Source organism: Harpegnathos saltator, unplaced genomic scaffold, assembly GCF_003227715.2.
Source record: "Harpegnathos saltator strain DR-91 unplaced genomic scaffold, Hsal_v8.6 scaffold519, whole genome shotgun sequence".
NCBI lineage: Eukaryota > Metazoa > Arthropoda > Insecta > Hymenoptera > Formicidae > Harpegnathos > Harpegnathos saltator.
This window is the reverse complement of record NW_020230337.1, coordinates 483905-497542: the sequence shown is the minus strand read 5'-3', so window position 1 is coordinate 497542 and position 13638 is coordinate 483905. Positions and strand designations below refer to the sequence as shown.

The following is a 13638-nucleotide window of genomic DNA, read 5'->3' as shown; positions in this document are numbered from 1 at the left end:
CTGTATTTTACGAGAAAATTGCGCTAATTCTCTAAAAAGTATATTCTCATGTATCAAAAATAAATGTACAGGCAATTTTACTACTCGAGATAATAATTTAATGTTGATATATTTTGCACAAAACATTACTAATATTAATAAACTATTAATAGTAAAAGAACGTTGTGCGTATTTCTTTCGTCGACATCTCTTTCTAATTTTAGAGTATAGAATGCGAGTGAAAGAATGGGACACACATATATATATATATATATATAGCATGAATGCCGCAATTTGAAAGATTGAAATTTTATTGTATGAAACGTGATGAAATTAGATAGATGATTGTATATAATGTATATGCAATATCTAATCAGGTGATAAGCGGCAACGCTTAACAATAATTCTGTATGTATGTGTGTGTGTGTGTGTGTGTGTGCATTAATTATACAATAAGTCAAGTGAAATACTGCGCACGAATATAACAAACTGAGATATTTATACTATTATTGTCTTATCTCTCTAAGTCTGCATCTTCTTGAGATGCTGATATTTGCGATACGCATTGGTACTCCGGTCAAATTAAAAATATGGCATTTTTACAAACCTATGACTGTCGGTCGATCGAATCGGTGAGAGAAAAAAAATATGAAGAGGCCTTATTCCTTCGCGCAGATCTAATTTTGCATCATGTTTGGAAAAGTGGGACATTTGAAACCAATGCTATCCGTGCGTCACATGCAGTACGACAACTTAATTTTAAAGGAATAAATTCTTTCAAATATATAATTTCTTGAAAACCTATCGCATCTTTCACGAGATTGTGCATATACGTTTTCACGATGCATTTCGACGCATTTGGCTCACCATTTGCATCTGAACCAGCCAAATTTGAAAGATTGCGAGAAATCGTTTACGTTACGTGCCAATAATTTTATAACTGAATACCTCGCCGCATGTCCGTGTGTATTTTATTAATAAATAATACGTTATTTGATAATGATATATGCGCGCTCACACAAAGGGAGGGCAAAGAAGCGAAGGATTTCCGGATCTTATATTTCATAAGATGAATAAAAGACCGATTCTGTTAAGTACAAGAGGTAACGAAGGTGAAGAAATTGCTGTTCTTCGTATAGCGCATATTATTAAAAAAAAGATTGTGATATCCATACGAAATTTAATATTTATTTAAAAAAGATAAAGACACACGCCAAGCTCACCCGGTGTGAACACCCGCACACGAATAATAGAATTGTACGAAATGGGACAGGAATGGAACATCACGACGGCTGGAACCGCGCGCGACCGAGAAAATTAACAAAAGCGCAAGCGATCTTCTTCAGCGACTCTTTCAAACATTAATGTTAACAATGTTGTGAGTGACAAGTGAAGAGTTAATTGCCAATTAATAACACGATCGACTATTTCGGCCGCGTGCGGTTGACCGCTGAGCATTTGCTGAACGAGCATTGACTGCGAAGAGATAAAATTGAAGTCTGCAAGAAAGATGGATATCACACCTTTTTTTCAACAGAAATGATTGGGGTTGCGAAGTGACGCGTTACTTTCAACCCGATGATTCCAGTCTATCCCCAATTAGAGTCCTTGGGATATTCAATGTCATCCGCTGTCGTATTCTGACGGCAGCGGTACTGATACGCGCCCGATTGCAGAACGTCGTGATAGCGCACACACTTGTAGGTGCTGTCCGGGCACTCGCATCTGTAAAAGTAATTCACAATGTAATAGAGAGATAACAAAAAGAATCGTGTGATCGCGATTTTTTCAAACGTGGGGTAACAAGGGAAGAACTGTCAGAAAACTGTCGGACGCATACACACACATGTACTCACTCGTTTTTCATGACGTATTCGGAAATGCGCGTACGTGGATTATAGACCTCCCATCCGCAGGGCAAATTGTAACAATTCCGCCCCTGGCTGTTCTTGTCGCTGCCCTCCGTAGTCCGTAAAACCCTCGTGTTGCTAGGTCCGTGCAAAATTACATTTTGCAGATGCTCGCCAAGTAGCTATATGAAAAGTAGAAGTAGTATTTATAAGCGACGGAAATGGAACGAAACAGCGAATAAAATTCGACTTGCAAAAGGATACAACCAATATTATCAGTGTGATGTTTCGTAAAAAAATTATTTGACTCGTGCAACTCGACGCGACTCGTGTAAGTTCGCGAATTCGCGAAGCGAGGCATATAATTTTTCACGTTTCTCAAATGCGATATAATTATCTCAATATCGTGACTCACTTAATTAATGAAAGAAAGCTGATTCATTATTCGAGCCGTGTATTTCATTTCCTCGATAAACCAGACTGAAACGAAACGACCGATTCATCGAACGTACATACACACAAAGCTCACTCGAGCTACACATTGTTCTAGTAATCTAGGCAGCATTTTTGCCAACATTAAAAGTATGACTCGATTGATTATAATTGATTGAAATGATTTTAGTTGATTCGATCGATCATAATGACGATCTAGTTGACTCGTTCACCTAGCGATGGCGCGCATATCCTGTTTACTCATTGTGGTTATTCTTTCAAGGCTTCTTAAGGTTGCGTTTGGAAACGTTTTACCCGAATACTCTTCCTCTTTCTTTATCTCATTCTTATGTTTTTTTCTCCCTCTCTCACTCTCTTTCTCTCTCTCTCTCTCTCTCTCTCTCTCTCTCTCTCTCTCTCTCTCTCTTATACCAACACACAGCGGATGCAACCGAGTGATGTTTCCGAACGCAGCCTAAGCGAGATTGTCGTTTGACATGCGCGCGCATGTCGCACATTTGCAAATATACGCGCGAGAAAAGAAGACTCTAACGGTCTCACAGACATCTCGTGTCTCGTCTTGTCGTCGCGCTCTGTCCTCCGTAAAAGCATTAACCGCGAATCACACATTTGACATTGCTCGTTTCGACTTTCGACTTACTAACTATCGAATCTTACATGGTATCTTACCTCTGTCCTCACCACCGCAGCGGTATCAATCAGAGTAAAACAACACAAGGTAAGCAAAATCGTGACAAGCACCAGTCTCGTATCGACGACGTGGCAATTCATTCTCGACATTCTCACAGGTATTTTTCTTCCTTCTGTTGTTCTCCTAATTTCTGCACGCTTGTCTTTTTCACGATTTTTCGCAAATGTCGAGTCCTTGATCCTCACTCGAGATCTCTCTCTCTCTCTTTCTCTCTCTCTCTCTCTCTCTCTCTCTTTCTCTCTTTCTCTCTCGCGCTTTACACTTTAGTGAACGCGAAGCGCGCGCAAAACGCGCACGTGCATACGCACGTTACAAACACTGGAAGTAATGCGGACGAAACGAAGCGCTTTGTCCAAAAGCATCGACGTGAGAAATAATGAGGCTTATCCGCGTAAGGCCGCGACGGAAAACACTTTTGAAAACAACGATTTAAATTCTGATATTTGGATCGGAATCGAGGATCAGAGAGTTTCTCTCTCTCTATTTCTCTCTCGTTTTTCTTTCTCTTTTCCTCTTTTTTTCTCTTTGTTGCTCTTTCCCTTTCTCGACAAGATGTATTGGAATTTGAACGTGTCCACTAAGCACGCACTGGATGTACTCTCTCTCTCTCTCTCTCTCTCTCTCTCTCTCTCTCTCTCTCTCTCTTTCAACGGCGATTTGTACGCTATTGTTCCGTGCACCACGAAACTTTATCTTTACATAGACTGCCTTCTTGTGTAAAATGAACACGCTTTCGAGTCGCTGGGAGTTTATATAGGCTGGGTTAGCTGCTGTGCCAGAGTATCACTCGTTGAGGAAAGAGGGGAGAGAGATTTAGGCAGAGAAATAACAAGACGGAAGAAGGGAGAGAGAGAGAGAGAGAGAACAAAAGAATCAAAGAGAGAGGGAAACCACGCTTAGACGTTACAATACAATTGCGAATGTAACGTGTAACGAGTTCACGATTTTTCGTCGCTTGCAGATTCATCGATCGTTCACGCATCTAAACGCATTAATGAGCATGAACGGACACGGGTTTGTACTTGCTAGTTGCGCCACTCTCTTTCTGTTTCTTTATTCAAAATTACAAGTGGATAGTAGCCACTTGATGAGTCAATAAAGACTGGGCGCGCGCGCGCGCGCGCGGCCATCTCATGTGGAATACATTAATTTGTGTCAACTTAAACATCGCTACAGATTTACTGTAAATGTAAATCGCTTTATTCCCGATCAAATCGGGATTCCCAATCGAAGCGCATCAACGCATTGATAGAAGCGTATAGATGGTGTGCTTTTTTTCCATTGACTGATGTAACAGCGCTTGGGAAACTTACATTAGATAATACGTGGCAAAACCTATAGACGTAAAACGCGATCTAGAGCAAATGATACAGTGGCAGATTTCATAAGGCTGTCGAAATAAGTTATTCTTTAGATAAGCGATTATTTCATCAGTCACTTACGTACGTAACTTTAAGCACATTTGTATGTGCAAATAGATGATTGATTTTCCCACAATGAAAGACACTGACAGATAAATTGACAGATTTGGGCAAAAACTTGATAATCAATAATAAGAACATAAATGATAAAATGAGTATGTGTCGTCAAGTAATCGATTGACAATTACGCACCGATATTGATAGCGATGTGTAATAACGCGATGTGTAATAACCAATTGCTACTTCGGCCACATAAAACGGGCGGAGACAAAGCAACGTGTCTCGTTTCGTTGATAATTTTTTGAGCACTCTCACGTCGCGCGCGCGCGCGCGCGCCTACGAAGATTAGATACGTAGCTGCGGTCCACGCGTATGCCTTTCTATTCATGATCCTTGTTGAGAGAGTTGCTCGACAGAGATATCGTGTTGTATCGCTTATACGTAACAGTAAGTGCGCACATTGATTTACAGTTGCACACTGAGCACACAAAATGACATAGATGTATGTGCACCTAATACGAAATCCTCTCGGCCAATGAGTGTCTAGGAAAAAGTTATGTTGCATAAATCAATGTGGCAACTTTTTCCTAGATGCTCATTAGGCTCATTAGGATGCTCGCGAGGCGGGCTTATGCTACTACGCGTATGTATCTATGTCATTTGATGCGCGACAATCCGAGCCGAAAGATAGGGGGGCTCTCCTGGTCGGATCTTCGATCGATCGCTCGATAATTCGTGATATATACTCGTGATGAGTCTCGCGGAAAGCCGAGAGTCTCGTCGAGGCTCGACCGGGGCTTGTCAGCTTCTCGACCAATCGCAGGACACCGTGCGCTACTGACGTCGCGCGGTCTTACGGTCTCTCCTCCATACGGCCCATCGTTTTTATTTTTTTCGTAAATTTCGTAAAACGTGACCGTATAATCATATAACCGTATAGATCATATAACGCGCTTTTGTACTTCTCGCTTTTGTATTTGCGAATCAAATTCGACAAATCTAACGAGTGTAAGTAATAAGTTAATGTGTTAAAGTAAAAGTAAAAAAAAGCAAAAACTATCAGCGCAAATTATCGATATTTTGCTTACTTTTGCCAACATTTTTTCGGGGCTACTTAATGTAATACTATGCAATGTCGAGCGTTGCCTTTAAGCCTCATGTACAGTGTCCTCTCTGCTTTCTGTTTCCTACTCTGTATCCTTTTCTGGCTTAAGACTTAAAAGATTAAAGTTGAGAGAAAGAAATAAGCAGAGAAAGGAGCACAGAAAGCAAAGGGTATATATATTGTAGATAAGGTTTTACATCCTCGGTGGAGTGACAGTGGGAGCTATTATCCTTGCAATTGTCTTAAAGTTAAGAGGCTTCCATTTGGATAATGGAAAATTTTCACAACGGGGATTCTCTGACGCTGACGTTGAGCGTCTTTGACTTAAATGCTTTCGTCTAAAGCAGTGAAGTAAAATTTGTCGTGAGGTATGCACGCGGTCATAAAGCAGAATGATTATGGTGCGATACTTTGTCGGTAGACGAACGATAAGAAGAAACGACCAGGAATCACTCCTCCGTCGCATGACATTCTTGCGGCCAGTCGTAGAAAAGAGAGGGATGTAGTCCAGGCGCGTAGCCTACGACCTACGAGATCCAAATTGCGTCATTTCGCTTCCGGAGAGGAACTGGAGACTGCGACGTAGTTTGTCAGTCGAGATCGCTTTTCTTGTTTTTCCGTTTTCCTCTTTTTTTCTTTCTTTCGTCTCGTTTTTTCGAATCTTCAATTACTCGTCGGACGTAAGGCTCCGCGTCGTAAGCTCATACACGAGTCCCTTTTGGAGATTGCGTCGTATTCCGGTTATTTTATTTATGATCCTACCCAATTTGTCAACATGTATTCCTCGGACTCGGCAAGACTGCAATATCCATCGCCGCGCGTCATGCCGCTCTCGAGCGTGCCCTCTCGAGCTTCGACGTAATTCTTCGCTTGACGTCAAATATATCAACAACGGTATAGAAAAAATACAGAAAAAAAAACGTTCACTTTCTTATCTCAAAAGTTGCGCTCTTTTTTTCCTCGTTCTCAACGTGGCGCAAAATCAGCCGTACAATCGGCCGTAAATCATTTCAAATACGGATATTTTCTCAAAGAAACAATATCCCGCGATGACCCCATGACGGTTGCGTAACATTTGAAGATTACCAAGAACCCAATGTCGCACGCAATGTTACACAATGTAACAGGCAATATGTACATACATACATTACGTATTTATGTCCACCCGGCTTGAGTCGAAATTCGACGACACAAAATTTTGCTTCACGATATGTCGTGATCAATCAATTCGTGAATACCATATACGGGGGGATATCGGGATTTGATCCTCATGGATCGATTTCTTCGAAATTTTCGTTTTCATGTACGTATAATAACATAATTGTTCATACGTACGTACGTATAATCTACGTTTATAACATACGTAGCAATAATGCATACGATGATAACGCGCTCAAACAACATGTGTATGTGTGTGTGTGTGTGTGTGTGTATGTGTGTAAATATAGGTAAAGGTATTATTGAGAGATTTCGCTCTCGCGTAGTACATCGGCACATCGGTATTGTGTTTTTCTTAGTCGTACAAGTGCAAATAAGTCGATAAGATCGTATTTACGTAAGATGCCCACGCACGACTACGTGCGTAGTCAGGTAGCGCGTAGCGTTGAGCGCTAAGCGAGGAATAGTTGAGTTGGACTGGGCTAAGCTGAGCTAGACCAGACGAGACGAGAGGACGCTGTTGTAGGTTGTGCTTGTGCAGAAAAACAAATATAGTGACGAAAATGAACGCAAGATGAGTAGGTCAGGCGAGATCGTCGTGTCGTGCAGTACGGCGTGATGATGATCTCAACGTGCGCGACTCGATCGCTCCTTATTGAATAAGAAAAAATTCTCCGAGGGAGATGATTGCCGATCAAAGAGAGCTTCCTCGTGTCACGAGCAGTGTCCAGCTAGTTGGAGCTAGTCGCGGTCGGGTCAAGGAATCGGGTTAAAAGATACGTGCGACGTTAGAACATATCGCACATGATCATCGATCGCGGTCTACGTAATCGCGCGAGCGCAATTACGCGTGAGCTTGATCTGCGAAAAAGTTTGAGACTCTCGTCCCACTTGCCCATTGCGATTTCCAGTTCCACCCCATCTGCCGCATCCGATTTTGCTTCGGAGTTATCCTACCGCAGCCTTGCAGTGCGCGGCAGCGCCTGTACAAAGCCGGCTTGTCGCGGTCGATACCGAAGAAAGTATTCAGAGCTGAATTCTCTACTATATATTCTATGTATTCTATATATTATATATTATCGTCAGCCTCTTCGACTCTGGGCACATACATAGGCTATTCTCATTCATCATTGAAACTCTTAGCCACCTTAGCGGTTGGCCGTTAGAGATTACTCCCTGCGTCCGCAAATATCTGCCGCGTAGCCAGATGATTTTCCCAGAAGACGTGAAGAAGCACTTTTCGATCTTCTTGGAAGACGCTAACGCATCGCCGGCAATGAACTCGTTCACGTTGCGCAACAGGGGTGATCGCTGCTTCACGGATTTCGCAGACTCTGCGATGCTGTAATCTCTTCGCGCGAGCGCGAGCGCAGAGTCAGAAAAAAGGAAAAAAAGAAAGAAAGAAAGAAAGAAAAGAAGAAAGGAAGGAGAACGGCGGCGGCGTGGATCCGTGATCCGTGTATGCAAAAGTTACAAAGTGGCATCTCTCTCTCTCTCTCTCTCTCTCTCTCTCCCCCTCTCTCCCTCTCTCCCCCTCTCTCTCTCTCTCTCTCTGTCTCTCTCTGTCTCTCTCTCTCTCTCTCTCTCTCTCTCTCTCTCTCTCTCTCTCTCTCTCTCTCGGGAAGGAATCAGATTAGAACGGAGCAGCAATAAGTCGCGATGAAAGAACGTTCTCTCTTCCGGATGAAGGCGAGAAGAACAAAGCAAATGATCGAGAGAGGACAGCGTGAGCAGTCGCGCGTCGCCTGAGACACGGATTTCCCGCGACGCGTAGACATCGGACAGGGTAGACGGCGCGACGCCTTTCGCTTTATTCGCTGATAGTCGGTACACGGCGTTCGCCATCCAGCGTCATCCAGCATGGGACAAGTACTCGCACTTTGTTTGTCCGCCCCTCGCAAGACTTTTCCAATTCTTTCGACTTTTCGACCGCGATGCCGCAGCATTTCTCGCGCGTCGAGCGCGCAACATCACTAGCGTTATTTCGACTTGTTAGGCTATCCGCCTCGTACCCTCGTACGGAATGGCGGATGGTGGCTGCGCTCGCAGTCGCTCTACCGTCGTTAAAGTTGAAACGTATCAGTCAGGCCACGCATTGCACCGCCAAGGGTAATAGAGCTGACGCGGCGCGGCAGGCGCCAGACTTATTCGAAACGAGAAGCAAATCAAGTGAAAGCAGCGCGACGCGCGAAAACGTTTCTGTCTGTCTCCGATGTGTGTTTTGTGCGTGTGTTTCACGTACAAAATAAATGTCGAAAAGTTGTTTGATAGGCGCGGCCCGCGTGGATCCACATACCAACTATCGTGGCGATGAAATTTACGCGCCGACGACGTCGGCGTCGGTGTCGGTGTCGCCGTCGCCGTCGCCGTCGCCGTCTCCGTCGCCGTCTCCGTCGCCGTCGCCGTCCCCGTCGCTGTCGCCGTCGCCGTCGCCGTGACGATTACGACGGCGAAGACAACTGTCTCGCTCAGAGAGCACCGACACCTCTTTACGCCGTATAGACGCCGACGCCTTAAAGTTGTCGACGTGAGTCGTCTGCGCCGCGCCGCGCCGCGCCGTCGCGCGGTTCTTTTATCCTTGTGTTTCTCTCTTCTTTTCTTTGAGGCGCGCGATACAGGCGCGATGGAAATAATATAATCGTTTCCGCGTTTGCCTCTTGTTGTTCGAGGCTCGGCTGCTGTAATATTTTCAGGTGGTGAGAAGCGTTTCGTCGTAAGTCGCTTCGAGTAGAAACGTTGGTAGGTTGTAGAGTCAGAATAGAGAGTCTACGTTTACGTATACGATAAATACGATATAAATCAACATGTAAATCATCAACACGAGATAACGAAAGTGCTGCTATGAGGGCTATCGATTTAGCCAACATTTAGCTATTTAGGCATTATTGTGATAGGAAAAATCGCGTTTCATCAGACTCGAGTCGACCGCGCGATTTTTGTGCTCTCGCATCGATTCGCACGAATAAACAAAATACACAATACGCATCTATCACGTAAGTCGGTTTAAATCGGTTGCGGTGAATCAACCGCGCGGTGATTCCGTCGTTCCGTCGGGGATTGTAACGCGTGTATATGTACAAGAACGCACTCGTCTAGACGCACAAATCGCGCCTGCCATCGCACAAACAGTCGACACTAACAATGTGTCGTAAGATGTAACATGAGCACGCACGCGCGCGCGTCCTTTCTAACTGAAAACTTATCTTTCTCCCTGTGAATCTCCAACCTTTCCCTTTCAAACCTGACAATTACTGATTAGTCGTCGGAAAACTGCCTTGGCGCATATGGCGCTCTTGATGATATAGCGCCGATATAGCGCCGATATAGCGATCCGATTGCATCGCCTTAACATAGCGAAAAATAGACGCTTTTTATTGTCACGTAAACAAAAGGGTCTATTGCCAAACTTGCTGATATATGCATACGTGCGTGCGTGCGTGCGTGTGTAGTACAACGTCGTAGAATACCGCTCGTGCAATAACAAAGATGAAAAATGTTCTCTTTAACGAGCCACTTCTATCAAACGTCAATCGCTTAAATGAGTGAGGAATTTGTTTATCGCGCTCGTTTAATCACATGGATGGAGCATGAGATGGCAGTAAACATCGACTCAATGGATTGTACGTTGTTAACAGGGTATCAATAACATCGAATTATCGTTTTATTTTTCCTATTGGCGATCCAGCAACTAGGGCTCTGTTAATGCTGGTCACTCTGTGACCGCATGTGTTTACCTTCCATATTCAACGATGATCCGACGTCATGCCGGATAAACGCCAATCTGACCACGTGTATCTACCACGCGGCGTAGATAGTGCGACGTAGCGAGCGGGGGTGGCATCATTGAGGTGAGGGGGACGCAATTGATTGGCACTCAAGAGTAAAAAGAATAGGAAGGTTGCGGTGAAAGATGACGCGCGCGCGCTCGCACTCGCGCTCGCGCGAGTGAAATGATTTTCGTAGTCTTGTAACTCGCACACAGCGTGACACGACAGCGTGGCTCTGGCAGATGCGCATCGTGTGCTTATTATATCTGGCGCGCTCTCGCGAGCCTACTTCTGTTCTATTAATGACACTAATAAGGAGAATAAACTACTTGTAGACTGCTTGCCGCCTAGCCGCATTTTCACCCTGATGACTGACAATGACGCGCGCCGCGATAACGATTCGATTCGAATCGACAGCAGTTTGCAAATACGATCGAATTGATCGATCGATCGATCGATCGAAAATACTCCGATCGCCGAATGGTGAGTGGACTGGAAAAGCGACATTTTTGTATAATCTCGTGAAATTCAGTTCCACTTTGGATTCGTGGATCTCTTTAGCGGCTCTCGGCAATATTGGTATACACAGTTTGTCTCAGATCCAATGAGACTGGTCTAAAAAAATACAAAGCGTTTATTATTTTGATTTTTTATTCTTGTTTATTCAAAATAGTCTCCTTCTGAGTCAATACAGCGCTGGAAACGTTCAACAAATTTTTCGAAACATTTTTTATACTCATCGGCTGGAATGGCCTTTAGTATGGCGGTCGAAGTCTTTTGGATGACCGGGATGGTATCGAAACGATTTCCTTTCATCGCCAATTTCAGTTTGGGAAATAGCCAGAAGTCGCACGGAGCCAAATCAAGTGAATACGGTGGATGATCGATAACAATGATGCCTTTTTTGATCAAGAATTCACGTACCATGATGGCTTTGTGCGATGGTGCATTATCGTGCAACAAAAACCAACTGCCTGGCTCTCGATATTCCGGTCGAACTCGTCGAATTCTGGCCCACAATCGTTGTAGAACTCCCAGATAATATCTGGGCAGACACACAGCGGTCACTTCAAAGAATTTCTTTGACTTTCTCGATGTTTTCTTCATTGCGAATGGTTTTTGGCGGCGGTGCTCGGTCATCGTCTGCAAGGTCCTCACGACCGTCACGGAATCGGCCAAACCAACGGAAAACCTGTGCACGAGACATGCATTCATCCCCGTACACATTTTTTAGCGTTTCGTACGTTTCTGCGCCACTTTTACCCAATTTAAAAGTTGGTTTTTCGACCGACGTACACAAAGTGACTTTACATAAAATATCAAACCACAGTGAAATATCAACCGAATTCGCTCAAATTTTGAGATTAAGTAGATGAAGGGTAGAACATTCACCTACCATCATTCACTCATAGATATCGCTGCGCTAAGAACTTTGATGGAACCAGTCTCATCGTATCTGGGACAGACTGTGTATTGCGTACGGACGAGCATACGATTATTACAATCGAAATTGGTTCGCAGAAAGACAGAAGCGTAAATTTGTATATCGCAATTTCGGCAAGGATGTCGAAAAAAGTGCCAACGACAACGACGACGCGGGTAACGGATCAATGGCGAACGATAAACATTGCTAAACATCGCGCATGATACGTGGGGCAGCGTGACGGATTGATAAACGGACGTCAATAAACAACGCTCCTATCGGAAGCCGACGAGCCGCGATTGGTGCGATTGGTGATTGGCGCATAGCCGATGCGAACGCGTCGCTTATCGCGCACGCATCGTGCAACCTCCCGTCGAATGTAAACTAACTCACGCTTTTCGTGACGACGGTGATACGAGTGTGTGTGATACTGTCGAACGACGTGAACAAAATATAATGGCCGCCGCGCCTACCACGCGCTTCCTTTCATTCCGCTCTTTATTCTTTGAGAATGGAAATGTACGACGGGAATGCGTACGTCAAGATTGTGCGTGTACGCAGACGCATCGCGCGTGATCAACGCGCGCGCTTTTCCTATCCTCTTGCGCATCTCATAGAGAAAAAAAATAAATTGCCACAAATGACTTCGCGACTTTGTCGACAGATCTCCAGTATCCTCGAAATATCGAAATCGATCGATCGATCGCAACGGTGACACGTTTCACGCTTTCAATTCTCTCTCTCTCTCTCTCTCTCTCTCTCTCTCACTCTCACCTGCAGACAAATTATTACGTCCGTTACGCGCGATGCTGTTACTTTAGATTTTAGACATTCTACATTGTGTAGACACTGTGTCTATTCTATTCGCGCGATCACAATGTATGCGAATGCATGTACATTTACGGATAACGTGTGTCGCAATGTATCGCATGTCCGATTGCATCCCCTTTCATGCGAAGAGAGAACGGAAAGAAGCCCGGGTGATAAATTTATTCGATACGTACACGCATGTGCGTGTTGCCGTGCCGTACGCACCGATAACCGATAACCGCGGATGATGGAGCACATTGACACTCGTGTTTGATTGAGTCGTACGTTTTTTCTGCACACGATCCTTCCACACGTTCCGCAGCGGACCGAACGTCAACTCGAAACGCCAAGAGACTAAAAAGGAACAACATATACTTTCTCTCTCTCTCTCTGTCACACACACACTCTCTCTCTCTCTCTCCCTCTCTCTCTCTCTCTCTCTCACTCTCTCTCCCTCTCTCTCTCTCTCTCTCTCTCTCACTCTCTCTCTCTCTACGTATTCTCGCCGTAAGAACTGACCGAATATATTGGGGTAGTCGCGCAAGATTCGTATCAAACATCAATAAACAATGACCCCGACTAAAGCGCCGATTACCGTACGCATAGCCGGATGGATGTGCGTCACTTATCATACACATCATGCAACTTCTCATCGAGCGTAAACTTTCCCGTTTTTGTGACGACAACGATACGAATACCGCCGTCGTATATAATACGTGTACGACGTGAACTGTAATGGCCGCGACTGCTTGCGCCTTTTTTCTTTCGCTTTTTATTTCTTAACGATGCTTCATTAGTGGAAATGTACGATACTTGGCGATTATACATGTACAAACGCGTGTATTAGCGAATCATATTGTCGCGCTTTCGGCTCTTCTCTTCTCTGCAGTCGACTAAAAAATGAATAAAATTATCAAAACACGACGAAGATAAAAGGAAAAAATATATCCCAAGAAGGGTAAAAAGCGGCGTATGAATAAA

The 13638-nt window shown here is 44.3% G+C and overlaps 1 protein-coding gene across 1 annotated transcript; it reads right to left on the bottom strand.

Moving 5' to 3' along the window:
- Window positions 1-398: 398 nt before the first annotated feature.
- On the bottom strand, window positions 399-3704 carry LOC105191203 (uncharacterized). Its single transcript, XM_011154425.3, has 3 exons — window positions 2952-3704; window positions 1836-2011; window positions 399-1704 (listed from the first exon to the last, which is right to left on the bottom strand). The coding sequence occupies exons 1-3, from the start codon at window positions 3060-3062 to the stop codon at window positions 1569-1571; spliced, it is 423 nt and encodes a 140-aa protein (XP_011152727.1). The 5' UTR covers window positions 3063-3704; the 3' UTR covers window positions 399-1568.
- Window positions 3705-13638: the final 9934 nt, after the last annotated feature.

Coding starts and splice junctions, on each gene's coding strand:
- LOC105191203 (XM_011154425.3), bottom strand. CDS start 3,062: ATGTCGAGAATGAATTGCCACGTCGTCGATACGAGACTGGTGCTTGTC. Junction 2,012..2,951: donor CTGCGGTGGTGAGGACAGAG/GTAAGATACCAT, acceptor CTTTTCATATAG/CTACTTGGCGAGCATCTGCA. Junction 1,705..1,835: donor GAATACGTCATGAAAAACGA/GTGAGTACATGT, acceptor TTACTTTTACAG/ATGCGAGTGCCCGGACAGCA.